Source organism: Bos grunniens, chromosome 23 (genome assembly GCF_055505025.1).
Source record: "Bos grunniens cultivar Pamir isolate PY7600 chromosome 23, Bosgru_T2T1.0, whole genome shotgun sequence".
Taxonomy (NCBI): Eukaryota; Metazoa; Chordata; class Mammalia; order Artiodactyla; family Bovidae; genus Bos; species Bos grunniens.
In genome coordinates this window covers 8,334,222-8,351,435 of record NC_141187.1, presented here as the reverse complement: position 1 = coordinate 8,351,435, position 17,214 = coordinate 8,334,222, and the positions used below count along the sequence as shown (strand labels likewise).

The 17,214-nt window shown below is 48.7% G+C and overlaps 1 protein-coding gene across 4 annotated transcripts in view; it reads right to left on the bottom strand.

Moving 5' to 3' along the window:
- The window catches only part of GCLC (glutamate-cysteine ligase catalytic subunit), a 45,600-nt gene that overhangs the window by 2,053 nt on the left and 26,333 nt on the right, over positions 1–17,214 (bottom strand). Inside the window, exons 3-15 of one of the 4 annotated variants that reach the window (XM_086371062.1) lie at positions 16,867–17,049; positions 14,476–14,589; positions 12,735–12,793; positions 12,500–12,633; positions 8,789–8,863; positions 8,200–8,316; positions 6,824–6,962; positions 6,290–6,402; positions 5,959–6,051; positions 5,541–5,645; positions 1,001–1,082; positions 821–927; positions 614–734 (exon numbers count right to left, since the gene is read on the bottom strand). In XM_086371062.1, the coding sequence (XP_086227188.1) occupies positions 614–734; positions 821–927; positions 1,001–1,082; positions 5,541–5,645; positions 5,959–6,051; positions 6,290–6,402; positions 6,824–6,962; positions 8,200–8,316; positions 8,789–8,863; positions 12,500–12,633; positions 12,735–12,793; positions 14,476–14,589; positions 16,867–17,049 (1,442 nt within the window). Of the gene's footprint in view, positions 1–613; positions 735–820; positions 928–1,000; positions 1,083–5,540; positions 5,646–5,958; positions 6,052–6,229; positions 6,547–6,823; positions 6,963–8,199; positions 8,317–8,788; positions 8,864–12,499; positions 12,634–12,734; positions 12,794–14,475; positions 14,590–16,866; positions 17,050–17,214 lie in introns of those variants that run through there. The other 3 variants (XM_086371063.1, XM_086371064.1, XM_086371065.1) reach the window with 3 other exon arrangements.

The window sequence follows — 17,214 nt, the reverse complement described above, 5'->3', positions numbered from 1 at the left end:
GTAGATGCACTCAGAGAGAAACCCGCAGAGACAGCACTTGGGGGGTCATCCTCTTGGCTCTGGAAACATTACAGAAGCCTCAGGCGAAACACACAAGCTGCTGTCCTCTTCCCTGGCCACCGGGATCTCAAAGCTGGGAAAGCAGGGGTCCCTGGGCGGCCCTACAGGGAGCCAGGCTAGAGGGCCCGAGTCCAAGCTGTGTGCTCAGCTGGCTCACCTTGGAGCTGCTTAGACTCATGTAGAGAGTCCGGGGTGCTGCAGAGCACACACAGTTGGGCAGTAATGACAAACATCCACATACGGTATTTCATCGCCTAAAATGCCATCGGGTTAAAGATTCAACACTAGTTTATGAACCAGTAAGAGAAAAAGCGCTGTTGATTCAAAGGAGACTGCAAAAGACAAGGGGTGTGTAACCGCAGAGATGGCACTACCTGGGAAAGTGCAGTGATCAGGATGCTGTATACTCTAATAAAAGACCGCTTTAAAAACTGAGTACTTTAAGACCGTGAGGTTCTGAATTATGTTAAGAGATTCCTATGTTAAGATGTTAAGCCTATGTTAAGATGTTAAGCCTTTTTGAAAAAACAAAGGAAAGCCAAGGCTGCCGTACCGGACGCCCTCTTCTTGATGAGCTTCAGGTAGTTCAGAATGCTGCACCTGGTGTCCACGTCCACCTCCATGCTCTCCAGGTAGGAGTTCAGGACGGGGATCAGCCCGGGGAACACGCCTTCCTGCGAGGAGCAGGGCACGGTCAGGCAGGGGCGCTCTGGGGGGGCTCTGGGCAGGTAGGCGGGGCACAGGCCAAGGCGGGCCCTACCTTGCCGTTGATGATGGTGTCGATGGTCATGAGCCCGTACTCCTCCGCCGCTGGCTCCGCCCTGCCCGCGGCCTTGCCGCAGCCGTCCACCACGGCATTGCCACCTGCTGGAGGGGAGCAGGGCGCGTTAGCCACCGGTGCTGCCTCCGGGGACCCCAGAAATGCAAGAAAAGGCGGTACCTTTGCAAATGTCTTTCCTGAAATAAAACAGTTCCTGCAGGACGGCATCTCGCTTCTGGGCGACCTTCATGTTCTCATCAACCTAAGGAGGAAAACCATCGCGGCCACGTCAGAATGTTCCCGAATTTGGGGACACTCCTGCTCCCACGTGGGTGGGGCCACTGGCCTCTGTGGTGGGCACCCACCTGAGACGAACGCTCCCATCCCCAGCGCTGGCTGGGGCCAGAGAGGCTGCACGGTCACGTGGAGTCGTGTCTCTCAACCCGAGCCTGGGACATGCTTTTCAATAACGGGGCAACTTGAACAGATGCGCACCTTAGAAATTCATGTGAAACTTACACGCGTGGAGGCTGCCTGGGAAAACCTGGGGGGAATGTACGGTGCCGGGGAGGCACGGAGCCATCCCAGCTCATAGCTGCAGGCGCAAAGGGAAGCGCAGAGGCCCTGCTGCCTTGCGGGGTGGGGGGCCCTCTGTCCTCCTTGCCCCCAGGGCTTTGCTGTCTCACCCGACCACCTGGCAGTGGGCAGGTCGCCAATGCTGCCTGCCCGCCTGGGGCTCTGCCCACTTCCTCAGGAGCCCCCAGCTCCCTCTTCGTGAATTCTTCATTTATTTCGATCAACATAACGAAATCTTAGAGAACACTCCAATATACAAAACGGACACAAGTCAGAGGTCACACTGGAAGGGACGGCTGAGACAAAGTCCTGGATCAGCTTTGCACCCATTAATTCCTACAGTTATTTATTTTTTTTAAAAGGTACATATGACCTTCTGATTAATATAGATAGTCCTAGGAACATGTTCAAATAATAATCCTCCTATGTCTGGCTTAAACCCTAATCAACACTTGTCTTTTTCTTAGTCTTGACAAAAAGTCACAAAGATCAACAGTTGTAATTTCTGCTTTTATAAATTCCTTTTTCAGTCTATTTTACTACTGCTCTTTAGATTCTGAATTTGACTACTTGGGTTTATTTTTAATCTTTCTGTTAAAGCATTTAAAGCTACGGTTTTCCCTTGAGACCAGCTTTGCCAGCATCATTTTCCTATACAATCTACAGTTCTAATTTTGATTTAATCTAGAACCTATTAGGAAAACAATTTAAAATTTCCAACGGCTAAATTTTTCCTGAACATTTTCTTGATGAGTTTTGGTGGAAATGTGACTTATTGTACTCTGTCTAGTTTTGAGAAATGAAAATTTCCCTCGATTAATTTTTGATATTCTTCCTCAGGGCATTCAAAAGGCGTGTGTGGTATGAGGTCTGCGACACAGACGACCCAGCCCGGCTCGTTAGCCATGCTGTTTGCCTCCGCTGTGGCTTTTCTCTTCCTCTGACTATGCGGCCTTCAGTTACTGAGTAACGGGACGGGCGCTCTTGTGAGTGGTCTACTCCACCATCCCGACAGGGCCTCAGGACAGTCCGCGCGGCCCCACTCTACACCTGCACGCTGAGAAGACACCGACTGTCCAGGTGAAAAGGCTGGTAAGTGGTGCAAGCAAACTGAGTGTTCACCCGGACCAGTATCTTACCCACTGCACGACAGTGCCCTTAAATTTGCTTATGCTCTTGAGAAGCTATGCTTTCTGGAAGATTAAAAAAAAAAGAATCATGGCTCTAAAGATCTTGGATGAGCAAGTGGATAAACTTGCTTTCTGTATCTCATTTAAGACTTTCTCACATTTCTCTGTTACAACTTCACCATTCCTGTTTTCTTTTTAAAAGGTCATTATGGAGCTCTTTACTGTCTATATCTGTCCGTGTTTTAGGTGTATCTTATGCAAATTGCACTGCCATTTTAGATCACCGCTTTCAGCATTTGAATAGGAGAACACAGTCTATTCAAATTTGTCTTCATCTTATTTTCCCCATTGTGTGCTCTCTTGGGCATACTGTCTTACCATGCCCATGGCCAGAGACCCACTGCTGTGGCTCTGAAGTTGTCTTTGTTCTTTCCCCACCCCCTTTAGCCAGGAGATTAGAGGCGACAAATCCTATTTCTAAGCATTAAGTGTTTCTTCTTACTTTCAGACAGTTCGGTTCAACCGCTCAGTCGTGTCCGACTCTTTGCAACCCCATGAACCGCAGCACACCAGGCTTCCCTGTTCATCACCAACTCCTGGAGATTACTCAAACTCATGTCCATTGAGTTGGTGATGCCATCCGACCATCTTATCCTTTGTCGTCCCCTTCTCCTTCCACCCTCAATCTTTCCCAGCATCAGGGTCTTTTCCAATGAGTCAGCTCTTTGCATCAGGTGGCCAAAGTATTGGAGTTTCAACTTCAGCATCAGTCCTTTCAATGAACACCCAGGACTGATCTCCTTTAGGATGGACAGGTTGGATCTCCTTGTAGTCCAAGGGACCAGAGTCTTCTCCAACACCACAGTTCAAAAGCATCAATTCTTCGGCGCTCAGCTTTCTTTCTAGTCTAATTCTCACATCCATACATGACTACTGGAAAAACTATAGCCTTGACTAGACGGACAAGCAGTTTTGAAATTCTTTCCCCAGATGTCAGCCATTAAGAAGCATCTACTATTCCCCTCCTTCCACTGGCCCCTTGCTAGGTAAGATTTCTGGTTGACTCTGAGTCCTAACTTCACCTTTTTTGTTATAATCACTTGGAATTTAAAGACTAGCTTGGCTGCCAGAGACATCCACGGTTCCAGTTCTTTACCTTCAGGATTCTGGAGACTTCTCTCCATCTCTTCCAGCATTTAAAATTGCAGATGAGAAATGAGACCAACTGATTTTTCTTCTTTTTGGCAGAAAGCTAAGTAGCCTAATTTCCTGTCCTTTCTGGACAACTGATCTTTACTTTGAGAGTCTTCCTAGATTTTGGTTGCTCTTTACCTATTTCTGTCTCATCCTTAATGGACTCTTACTCAGGAAAAATTATATTCATTTATGTTCTTTATTGTATCTCACATCTCTTCTGTGTAGACTACAGACAAACACTGAACTTTTCAAAGAATTTCTCTCCTGCTTTTCCCGTGAGTTCCGTTTCTCTGCTGTCCTACAGGGACGAACTCAGCTTGGTTCCCGAAATCAGTGACTTTGACCTTCAACCACATCTGCTTACTGGGGAGCATACTGAGTATTAAAAGTGTGGCCACCACGTCCTTTGTTTCTGAGAACTCCTCTGCTCTCCAAATGTTCTTTGATCCACAGGGCTTGTTTATTTAAGATGCGACTCTTCTCTAGAATTTCTTCAAGGGCATTAGTGAGAATTTCTTAAAATATTCTTTCCAGTTTCCAAATTAACCGTGTCCTACTGAGGATAACACACTCTGGGGGCCCATGGGCTCTTCTCTATAAGGCTATTAAAAGTTTTCAAGTTTCTCCTGCCTTTCAGATATCTATACCTGACCCTGGAACAACGCATGTCCCCCTAGATGAAGATGCTCTCCAGCAGTAAACATCACAGTACTCCATGATCTGCTGCTGCTCGAATTCTCAGACATGGAGGAACCGACTGTAAGTTACATGTAGTTTTCTGCCTGTGTGAGGGTCAGAGTCCCTAAGGCCTGTGTTGTCCAAGGGTCAAGTGTATTTACATTCATCAACAAAGGCTTAGACTGGCAGCTCTCGGGGATCCGTGACATGGGCTGATCTCCCCAGGGGGTGCCCCACAGAGTCCTGCAGGTCACCTTGGGCCTAGGCGCAGTGGGCAGGCAGGGTCAGCCTGACCGCCAGACTTCTTCAGGGTGCGTGTGCGTGCGCTGACGGGAGTGGCCCCAACAGAGGAAGGGGGCATTGGGGGCAGGCGCTGGCCCGGCGGCTCTGGTCCTCCTCCCATGCTTGCTGGGACAAGCAGCGTGTCCCGCTGTCTCTGCTCTGGCCCTGAGCCCCGCAGACCCCCACTCTGCCTGGCAGTCTCTCCCAGCCCCTCTCCGTGCTGAGACCCTCCAGCTGGGAGCCCAAGGCCTCCGTGCTTGCTTGGCTATGGGCCCAGGGTCTGCAGCGTTGCAGCCTCACAGCCTGGAGCTATTTCAAGGCCTTGAACGGCTTCCAGAAAGCTCCATCTTGGTTTTAGTTGGGCTAAAGCGGATTCAGATCTGTTTTTCCGATGGTGCCCTGACATCCACATTCTCCAGAAACCTCCCTAGCTCAGCGCCGCTGAGCCGCCCCCTCCCTGCACTGAGTAGTTACGGGTCCCTTCCTCCCGCGAAGGTTGTGACCGGCCTGGGAGTTGACAGGATGAAACACACTGGGGGGCACCCCCTCCCACCGTCTTAAATCGAAAGTCTAGAAATTAGCGGTTATTCAAATGAAACTCTTAATGTCCTTCAAATGGGCCGAGTAAGGAGCTACCATCAGCACTTTTTTTTCAGGCGTCTCCACCAAAACGGTCCTCAAATCTATAGTATAAGCTTTGGTTTGAAAGGAAAAAAAACAGGGTGGGAGAGGAGCACTCTTCCTAAGGAGGAAGAGGGCTAAGTGAGGTCAGAGCTGAAACAAGTATCATACAGAAAGGTGCACTGGATGATAATCCAGACACCCACGGCCAGCCCGACGCTGAACACCATCCTTACCTTGGACAGCGGGATGAGAAAGTCCAGTTTGTAGGACAGGATCACCCTGGTGAGCAGCACCACGAACACCACATACGCGGAGTTCTCGAAGTCTGTCAGCTGAACCTGGACGTGGGGCCAAGATGTCAGGGACCCACTGTGCCAGCGGTGCCTCCCCGAGGGGCCCTGCGGGTCACAGCGGTTGCCATGCACCTCCTGAGCCCCCACCTGGGGCCGGAAGCCTCTGCCCAAAGGCTACTCCCGGAAAGCAGTCCTCCCGAGCCACTGGGCTCGCATGCCGCACGCGTGCACACACACACAGACACGATCTGTGCTGCTGTCTGGGTAACCCGAGCCTCTGGGGAGGGTACAGGTGGGTGGGTGGCGGTCAGGTGGGAATAGGTCCGACCATGTCGGTTCCTGCCTGCAGGCCGCATACCTCCATGGGCCGGAATTCCACTCTCCACCCAATGTCAGAGTTTGGAGGAGGAGGCTTGAATCGCATTGTCTGCCAATTTGTGGACTGAATATTCTGTAATCAAAAAAAAAAAGAGAATAAAACCAGTTTTCCACATATCCAAGAAGATACTAAGATGATTTCATATTTAATAGTGACTCTGCTTCATGTGAAGCAGACTATTTACTGTCTATACCCTTCGACCTACAAAGGAAACTGAACAGCGAGCATTTAACAGAAGTGAGGTGACATGTCAGCGACTCTGAACGTAGCAGTTGTGTTCTTTATTTTTTAAAACATTTGTTGCAGATACCTCAAAGTGGTCGGACTCGTTGGCATCATCCAGGTGGATTTTCTCTTCAAACAGAGTCAGCGGGTCTCTGATGAAGAGATGCGCCACGTGCTGGGCCAGCAGGTGGTCGAGGCCTGCGGAGAGGTCACACCAGGCTCACTCCAGAGCTGCTCTCCACGCCCCGGGGACGGCAGACAGCTCGGGGGGTTGAAGAAAGGCAGCTAGGAGCTTAGGAGACGCTGGACTGTGCAGGATTCTTGTGCCGCCCCGAGTTTATCCTGCAGACCCGAGGGGAGTGTCGGAGTTGTGTTCACCCCTTAAATGACACCCGTGGGGATCTGAGGGACACACCTCCAAAGTCAGCTCTTTTTGCTAAAAGTTAAGCTCTCACAAGTATCTGGGACTTGAAACTTTAGGGCAAACAGCCTCGTAAGAAAAGTTAAGAGACCTCACATTAAAAATAGAAGCCAGATGGGAGTAAGCAAAGGAGTTTAAGAGAGTTTTGAAGAACTAAAGGCTTACAGTCAAATCTAGACAAGGGGAATGAAGGCTTACCTTCCTGCAACAGCTGTTCGTAGATTTCTTTGTCTTTTGTCAGGTCAATGTCATTGTATTTCTCACCACACTCAGACAAGTAACTGTCTATCGAATCGTATCGGGACTTACTGATCCTATAGTGGTTGTTCTTCAGTGGCTAAAATTGAAAAAATACAAATGAATGCCATATAAAGTGATGTGGAAATAAACTAATACCCCAAGTAATTATATTAAAAGGTTATATACTTTATAAATAATTACATAAAACTGTCCAACCTGAACATGAGATCCTGAAAAATAGCTGTTAACCCTGAAAAGTATTAGAAAAAAAAAAAAAATTTTTTTTGGAGACAATTTAATCTGTTCTCAGATCTCAATTAAATATATATACATGTTTCTTTTTTTTTTTTTAACAAGTGGATCGCCATTATTATTAAGACTAGAAAATGCCCATGTTGAGAGCAAAAATATAAACCCACCATGTATTCTTTCCTGGAAAATCCCAGGCACAGAGGAGCCTAGTGGGCTTATATATTATAGAGTCCATGGGACTACAAACAGCCGGACATGACTAAACCACTAACACTTTCACTTTCATAATGTAAACCAAAAAATTTGGTTTAAACCGTTAAAAAACCATTAAAATGTCTACTTTAAAGCTTATTTGTACTTAGTATGGTCAACACTTTATGAACAATTATATAAAGACCAGAGCAGCAGTAGTGCAGCCCTGGTCAAGAACATGAGAATCACCTGTGAGGACTCTTACTAATATGCACATCTGCGTCTCAGTTCTGGACTTTTTTCACTCACTGGGTCTGGGGGTGGGTAACTATTTTTACCCACCAGGGCTGGGTAACTATTTTTAAAGAGCTCTATAGGCGGTTCTGACGCACTCTTGGTTGGAGAGATGCAGGGTCAGAGTTCAACATGCAAACAAGAGGCACAAACCTACCCTTCTTAGGCAAAACTCACCCTTTATAAGGGGCCAAGGAATCTGACAACAGATTGCGCTTTCCCCAGCAGAGAAAGCACCATAGACAAAGCACTCATGTAGCGCCAAAAAGCTTTCTGGTAAAAACAGCCATCAGCACTGACTTCCAAAATAAAGAAAAACTGTTCTATCAATTTTAGAGGGCAAAACAAACACAGATTTCAACAAATGATGGAAATTAACTTGGCACCGCCCCCCAACCAAATCATATTTCCCACATTCTCACCCCAAACACACCGTAAAGCCAAAGACAGGCTGATAAGCTGTCAGCTTCTTCCCGTGTGTGACTAACCCACTCAAGATGAAAACGGTTTAAGGGAGACTTCAACACTGTGAGTGGCGACAAGACCCCCACGTCACCTGCCGGATTCAAAAGGCTGGTAAGGAAAAGCGTGCCCACCTCCAGTCCTCTCTCCTCCCGAGTTCTATCATCTACAGACGCGGAAATCACGCCCCAGCGACAATCAATGTCTGACACGTAGCCTCGGTAAAAAGGCGACGCAGCACTCAAAGCCATCTAGGAACAAACAGAAGTCAGCACCTGCAAGGTCAAAGTGTCACCAGCACGCTGAAGAAGGCTCTGTGCGGCTACCCCCGGTCTAGAAGCGCCAGGGTGCACCACCCTGCGGGCCCTACCACAGGCACTGCGCCTGCCTGCTCTGGGGAAGGACGGCAGGAGTGACGCCAGCCCCGGCCTCTGCTTCCTTGAATCATCCTCTCTAGACGGTGAGGGCAGGCGGGATGAGAGAAGGAAAAAGCTATGCTTGAACTTGACGTTTAACACATAAATGCCTCGCTAGCTAAAGCACTGCTAAACTCTTCAGCTTAGACACTTATCCATGAGCTCTCTGTCTGCATACTAGTTGTGTTAGTTCAGTTCTAAATGAAGTCTTAACTGGACTTAAATAGCACATAGTCAGCGAATTTTGCACATGCAGTCTTTATCTGATATAAAAGAGTAGTTAAAATTAGGTGTGATTTCTACTTACGACAATTGGGCAGATGGTAGCCAACTGATCGTAAAGGTATCTGGCCTCAGATATGCTGCAGGCTTGGAACGTTACCTGTTTAAGAATCACAGATTATTAAAGAATAATACAAAATCATCACCATCCTCCCCAAGGAGCCAGTCCGAGAAGGAAGGTCGTTGCTTATGGCATGTGAGGTCATTCCAATGATCCCATCACTGAAGCCAGTTTTAAAAGCTGTCTTGGATGAACTTGTCTAGAATATGGCTTTAATCATGTTTGCATGGGATATAAATAACCCTGTTCTGATGTTAAGATTAGGAAGTCAGGAAAGAAAAACAGGACCTAAGACTCCCTTGGAATGCAAGGAGATCCAATTAGTCTATTCTGAAGGAGATCAGCCCTGGGATTTCTTTGGAAGGAATGATGCTAAAGCTGAAACTCCAGTACTTTGGCCACCTCATGCGAAGAGCTGATTCACTGGAAAAGACCCTGATGCTGGGAGGGATTAGGGGCAGGAGGAGAAGGGGACGACAGAGGATGAGATGGCTGGATGGCATCACTGACTCAATGGACGTGAGTCTCAGTGAACTCTGGGAGTTGCTGATGGACAGGGAGGCCTGGCGTGCTGCGATTTCATGGGGTCGCAAAGAGTCAGACGACTGAGTGACTGATCTGATCTGATACTAACAATGAAGCTCAGCCAGGCACTTCTCCTCTATGGCTGGCCATCCATGTGCGGTTGGCTGCGGGCTTGTATACATTTTGGTACAAAAGGAGAATCTGGAGACGTGAATAATGGGCTTCAAAGCTCCCCACTGTGGCACCATGGGTAATAGCTTGGGAGGGGGCAGGACTGTAGAGAAGGCAGGAAGAGAAGGCAGTTTAAAACACTTCGACTGCCCAGGAAGAACTGCAGGCTGGTGGAGGAGGCACAGAAGAGCCACAGCGGGCCCGGAGACCGGCGGGCACAGACCAGAGAGAGCAGACCTGGGCTGGGCCCGGGTGATCCTTGGGCAGGTGGGGAGCTGCAGCACCAGGATACAACGGGCTTACTGAGCCACGGAAGTGACCAAGAGACCTGTAAGCATGCTTTCTTCTCAGTTTTTTGATTGGTGTCTCTTAGACGGTCTAGTACACGCTACATTTACAGGCAAATTCTGGAAAAGTCAACCCTAGAAAAATATGCTTAAGAAAACTGGCAGCTGGAATTCAGCAACCAAGTTACAGCAGGGATACAGCTTACAGCTTAGTTATGTTAAGTACATTTAAGAGCTAGCTTCCTTACCCCAGGACTGAGAGCCACAGCCAAACCAAACAGGACATCACTGCCGTAATGATGGGAAGGGAAAAAAGAATTCTTAACACCTTAACAAGGTATGAATATATGAATGGTTTTGGCTTCTGGTATCCTTTCAGAGTATCATATAAAGAAGAGAAGCAATTTCCCCTCAGGAAAATGAGGAGGGGGAAAAAAAGAAGGAAAATTGATTTTAGAAAACTAAATACCTAAAATTTGTCTAGTACCCAGTGTTGAAATCATAGAATTTTCTTGGGGGTGGGGGGAGGAAGGGAGCCTATCATAACATGTATGAACTTATTAAATGATTCCTGAAAAGTCCCCCGAGAGTCAAAAATTTGAATATGGTTAAAATTCATTTTGTTCTGTATAGTGAGTTGCTCAAAAGCCTTAAAACAATACTTTGAAATCATTTTGTCCTGCTTTCCTATAATGGGTAGTTTCTAGGGTTCCACTTAAAAGATAACACAGAGACTTCTATGGAGACTGGTGGAACCTGTCTCATTTTCCACTTACTCACAGCACTTGGGCTAAAGACTTTTACGAGTAGTATTGAAAGTGGGGTGGCTGGATATGCCATTTAGAAAAAGAAAACAACCCTAAACCCATGACAAAGCTTAAACTGGATGGAAAACTGTATCTACAAGCAATAAAAATGCAAAATACCTGCCATTAGGACACATTTGTTTGTATAAACACTGTATCAAGGGAAAGAATGATCCCTCTGGAATGGGGCGACAGTGCAGTCTGCGGCAAAACACCTCGGTTTAATAGTAAACTGATGAGAAAAAGGCAACCGGCATTCCAATACACTGCTACAGTTTTAAAGCCACGCACTGTTAAGTTCTAGAGTTTAATGGCTCTCCTCAGAAATATTTGTAATTAAGATAGTTAAGCAGACATGCAGTTAAAAGTCAAAAGGTCTCCTTTTTTATGCAGTGTGCCCAGCTGGAAGGAAACTCATGGCCTAGGTTTGGCAGACCCGCTTTCTACCACTCACATCAGCAAGTCAGGGAAAGCGGGGGAATGGGATCCTCGGCCACAGTTAAACACACTTAGCATGGATACATCTGACTCTCATGTTCAATTCTGATTATACATAGTTGGAAAAATGAACACATCCGAGATCCAAGTGCAGGAAGGTGTGCCTCTGTGCGAAGCTGCCTGAGATGGTGGGACACAGGGTCACCAGCCGTGTGTGCACAGCAGAGCCACCCCACGTGGGGTCAGGCTTCACGGTGCTCCACCAGCCAAGTAATCGGAACTGGAAAAAATCTCCGTAAGTAATAACAAGGCCCCCCTTTTTATCGGAGATTTTCAGTTTGAAATATCTAGTTTTGAGCCTCTCCTACTTCTAACATTTTATTTTTTTAATTTGTATTTACTTATTTTTGGCTGTTGTGCGTGGGCTTTTCACGGCAGCAGCTTCTCGTGTTGTGGAGCGTGGGCTCGAGGCGCACAGGCTCAGCTGCCTGAGGCATGCAGAATCTTCCTGGGCTAGGATCGAACCTGTGTCCCCCTGCACTGGCAGGCGAATTCTTAACCTGCTCTTTAACCTTAAGGTGATCTTTTCCTGGACCACCAGGAAGGTCCCAACATGATTTTAAACAAACTAAAGATTGAAACCAGTATTGCTGTTAATAAAACAACAAAAAAGTATGAGCTAAGTCAGACTTAGAAGGGGCCTTAATAAAAACTCTTCTTTCAAGTGTTGAGAAAACTGAGGCCAGAAGGGAAAGGAGTTAGCCAAGTACCTGAGAGATGACAGCTGAAGCCCGGGTGCAGGCTGGCGGGCAGCCTGAGGGGTCCCCCCACAGATCGTCTATGGGATGGGGATGCGTCGCTGCCGTAGGCACCAGCAATCAGATTAGACCCGGGGTTGGGTGGGGAGGGCAGTATAACCATGTCATTAAAAGCGAGGCTACTCTATGTCCTGTGAAACAGCCAGGGGCAAGGCAAACCGGGGCTGTTAAATATTGATTCTTTTTATACCACTATACAGCCTTGCAGGAAGATAGAAGTTTAAAGTCCAAACAACCCTTCCCTTGGACCACAAACTCACTGGGGTGCATCCAGGGTTCATTTTCAGAAACAGATCTGAGCAGTGTTTACAATCTCGAAGCTAAACCATCACTAGATGGCAGCAAAAATTAGGCACAGAAAGAACTGAGACAGTGGCCCTGGAACATTCCACATTTTAAGTTCACGAGCAACTGTGTCTTCGCAGTGAACTCAAGATTTTGCATAATCTGTTCAGAGATACCTTCCAATGAATTTACTGACATAACCAGTGGTTTTCAGAAAGATGTTACTAGTTACAAAAATATTTCAACCTGATCAAAATTTTAAAGACGAAACACGCGCACCTCAAGAAAAGAAGGTAATGGAGAGAAGTGGAGGTGGAAGCACCTCTTTGGGTCTTTGCACGGTACCTGTAGGCAGCAGTTGCCCATCCCGAAGCCCATGGCGTCCATGTAAATGTGGTCGGGCTTAGAGGCCTTCGTGGCCTCCTCGTCCTCAGGGAAAGTCTCTATAAATGGAGCTGGGGTGTTCTTGTCCTTAAAGACTGCAGTAGTAAAAACAGAGAGAGAAAGAGGAGAGAGCAGGGAGTGAGAGGGAGGCAGCGTCAACAGCGGGGCAGGGGCTGCCCCTCCCGCCCACACTCACTGGGCACATTGATGACCACTTTCTCGCCCCTCCGGTGCCGGATGTTCCTGGTGAGCGTGCTGAAACAGACAACAGAGGTCCTGAGCGGGCGGCCCAAAAACCCTCACGCGGAAGAAGAATTTGATAACATAGCGCTACGCGGGACGGCTCCTCCCTCAGACAAGTCCCCTAAGGCAGCCCTACAGAAAAATCACGTGCACCGAGACTGAGGGGTTTCCTGCAGCCTCGCCCGCGGGCTCCTGCCTGAGAACGTCACCCTCTCTCCTGTCCAAGCCCCCATCCCCGGCTCCGGGTGACTCCCCAAACCAAGCTCAAGTGTTCAAGGTCTGCCATGGTCTGGCCTCACGCTATGCTTCTAATATTTTCCATGTTAAGTCCAAAACCTGAGCCAAGTTGAGGTCCTCACGTTCCCTGTGCCTCACGGGACCCCGTACTTCATCGCTGCCCCCATCCAACCCGCAGCTTAACACCATCTCACGGCCCACCACCTGATCCAGAAGCCCCCAGGGACGCTGTGAGCCCCGAACATGCGGCCAGTCCTAAAAGAGATGTCCTCTGAGAGCAAACACACGGCAGATTTTTAAGATTTGGTTTAAGAAATAAAGTAATACTTACTAGTAATTTAAAAATACTGATTGCAAGTTGGATGTATGTGTGTCATTAGCCACTCAATCGTGTCCAACTCTTTGCGACCCTGTGGACTGTAGCCCACCAGGCTCCTCTGTCTATGGGATTCTCCAGGCAAGAATGCTGGAGTGGGTAGCCACGCCCTTCTCCAGGGGACCTTCCGGACCCAGAGTCAAGCCTAGGTCTCCCGCCTTACAGGCAGAGTCCTTACCGTCTGAGCCACCAGGGAGGCCCTTGAGATGGATATAGCTATAAATGTCATTTACTTTTTCTTTTTAACTTTTTTAACGTGGCTACTAAATTACTATTAAAATCACATGTGTGCCTCGCATTATGGTTTCACCAGGCAGGGCTGCTGTCTGCCCGGCATGATGCCACCACTCGCGGGAGGCCGGCTTTGACCCCCTCGGTCAGAAGCACCCTCCTGTCGGCTGCGGCCATCTTTGGACATAATCTACCTTTTCTTACAGCTGACCATCTCCTCCTTGGCACACCCTAACCCTAATGTTGGAAACTAAGCTTCTGGGTCTTCCTCTTCCCCAAAGACTCCACTCGTAGCGGGTGTGCAGACGTGTTACAGGAACGAACACTGAGCTGTCACAGGTCCCTAACCCTAGGTCAGGAGCCTGGGTTCAGGATGACAGGGGAGACCCAAAAGTACAAAGCTGAGATCAGACCGGTGGGGGCCCTAAAGCAACTTGAAACCCTGGAATCAAAACTACAGAGCAGCAGGTAGCGCGTGCCTATCACACACACAGGCATTGGACATATGTTACCTTATAGTCAAGGTACACGAGCAGGGTGAGGAGATCACAGACACCGGAGGTAAAAGATAAAAATAACGACAAGAAAGCTTCTCCAAACAGGAATTGAAATGACCTGGGGTTGAAATGAATTTGCAGCTAAGTGAACAACTTTAGGATGACTAGGAAAACGGGCAGATCCAGCCTGGAAACAAGCGGCAAGGGCCGCGCAGCCGTGGGAGACGGAGGGTGTGAGCCGGTGCGGCTGTGCGTCTGCTGGCTTCTGTGGAGTTCAGGAAGCGCACAGGAGGGTCGCGGGGGGATAATGCACCCCCAGGGCAGAGGCCAGGCGCTGAGTCACAGGCACTCACCTGAAGCGCGGGTGCTTGTTGATGGCTTCATCAGGAAAGAAAAGGGACTTGGAAGCTCCTCCTTCCACCGGGTTGGGTTTGAACTCGGGCAGCGTGAACCCAGGGCAGCCTAATCTACAACAAATTGAAGAACTAAAGAGATAGAATGTGTGTCCAAGGATTAAAAACTCACAAGTGCAACACTGCCTTTTTCAGGGGGGGGTCCAGGTGTTCTGCCAACCCTGGGCCCCTTGCAACCAGCCCGTTGCAACCTTGCTCACCAAGCTCTTCTCTTGTGATCGCAGCCTTGGGCTGATTTATCAGAAGCCTCTGTCCACCCAGGGTCTGCAGGGCACATGTCGCAGCTGCCTCAGCTGTTTCCCCCAGGAGCTTCTGTCTGAGGCGTGCTCCTGTACTGGTTGTCAGCGTGGGTGCCCTGGGAAGGGTCTCCTGTTTCCTGCCTCTGCCCAGCACTTCCCGAATCCCTCCGGATCAGGCAGGTCCCCCACAGGTGACCCCGTTCACCCCCAGGTTTCCCCTGGAGGCTGAAATCCAAGCCTATTATCTCAGTTGACTTAAGAAGCGCTTTAATTCCAACACAGAAACAAAGCTCTGCGTTCATCCCTAAATGTAAAGCTCAAATTCCACATCACGGGCAGTGATGCCACCAGCTCTCCCAAATTTAAGGTCACTGCTGAGTGTGCTGGGGGTGGGCATGGGACTCACAGAGCAGCGCCAGGAGAGGAAGAGTGGCTGCTGGGGGTGCGCAGCTCCAGGGTGGGGAATTTCTGGCCTAGGAGCCAAAACTAGCTGGTGCCTTCTTTATTTTCAGTCTCAGCTTTAATAAAACCAGTTGCTCGCAACCACCTTGTGAAACAGTGAACTTGCCCATCATATCTGGAACAGTCCCAGATGTGATGGGGTCTTGGGAGGGTTCCTGCAGTAGCCTGCGTTATCCACCACGAGCCTGAAGCCTTAGGAGAAGCCCTCACAGAGAGTGACAGGCTGAGACCTGGGTACTCTCCGCTGACCAGCATTGGGCTGGAGCGGGGAGGTGAGCGCCAGTGCGCTGGGCGCCAAGTGGGCGGCCGGGACTCAGACCTGCATGCCCAGCATGCAGGTCTTCCCTCTAGATGACCATCCGACGGCACCTCCAGGGGTGGGGACGCCCTCCACCTGCCCCGCCGGGCGAGCACCAGCAGACGGAATAAGGCCACAGGGACCGAGGAACTGCACTTCCGGTTGCGTCAGCCTGAGTAATTGACATGTCAACAGTCACGTGAGCACGGGGTCACAGGGCCACCCTGCAGTTGCGCCCGTTTATGAACAGAGAATCCTCCTGTTCACACTGAAAAAAGCCGTTGTCTTCTCCCTCTTGATCCCCAAACAAAACTTTCCTGATCACTTAACTGTGCATTTAAGATGAGGCTTTTACAAACCAATAATTATTACTCTTGTTTTGCTTACAAATCCAAAAATACCCTCCCATCATAAAAGATAAACTTTAAAAAAAAATTAGATTTTTAGAATAAAACGTATTCCTCGCTCAACGTTCCTCCCTTCATAATGTGAGAAAAAGATACTTCTCTAAAATATTTGATGAGGTGCTTCAATTAAGGCCTTGATTATTTCGATGTGACCATGGAGATTTTAAAAAAGAAAATTCCCTTTAAGTGTCCTAAGACTGGTGGTGTGACTTCTGAATGCCTGTGTTCACAGTGGACATTTATCAGGAAAAGAAAAAAAGGTATAAAAATAGTTCAGCGTGTTCCAGGCTTTGGATACCAATCCTCAAAGTGCTTCAGAACTTTGGGGAGGTAAGCATACTTTGCCATGACCTGAGAGATCTCTCGCAGAGATAACCAGATTTACGATTTGGTAGAACTGCATTCTTGAGTACAGGTCCTACATAAAACCGTGTGATATTTATGTACCTCATTCTAAGCCGAGGACAGAATTCCACTGACTTTACATTCACTCTTGTGAACTTTTAGCCATAAGCGGATTTGACGAGAAATCCTAACTTGTTTCAGCATGATCCAAACATGACCCGACGGCTCCCGTGTTCTTTGTGTGCATCGCCCGTCCCAGGAGCGCTGAAGCCGACCCGCTGATCTGATCTAGGGGGCAACGTGTGCCCTTCCTTAAACAATGCTCCCTCCCCTTGGCCTGGGGAGTGTGTGGCCCTCGGGTCCTTCCGCAGTCCCCCAGCCCCACCACCACCATCACCACCGGAGGCCAGCATGTGACTCGGCCTGCAGCTCTGACGTTACAGATTCTATCAGATGCAGCGTGACGAGGATAAACCGTCCACAGTATGAGAGCTGCGGGGTCAAGTGCTAGGTTGTGAGCTGCTCTCTGGACACCGGATGCTCTGAAGCGCCAGCTGCGGGCGTCGACACAGGGACTAACCTGGGAAAGGAAGTGATCGTGCAGAGGGCCTGGTTTTCCCCCAGGAGAGATGTGGCTTCTTTGCGCCGTTTCCTCATGTTGTCCTCAACTGTGTTGAATTCAGACATGGTCCCACCGTACGGCTGCCCGGGTGTCCCCTCGATCATGTAGCTCCCATATTCTGGTCTCCAAAGGGTCGGATGGCTGCAAAGGAGAAAAGGTTTCAGGTCCCTCTTATTCTTCTGCTGCAGGCTGCTCCCTTTTCAGTTTTGAAAAAGTGGCTTCCAAAAATTTACAAAACACTGGGTATACAAGAAGCCAAGAATGCTTTACGGTTCCCAGAGCCTGTTAATCTTCCATAGCTGTGTT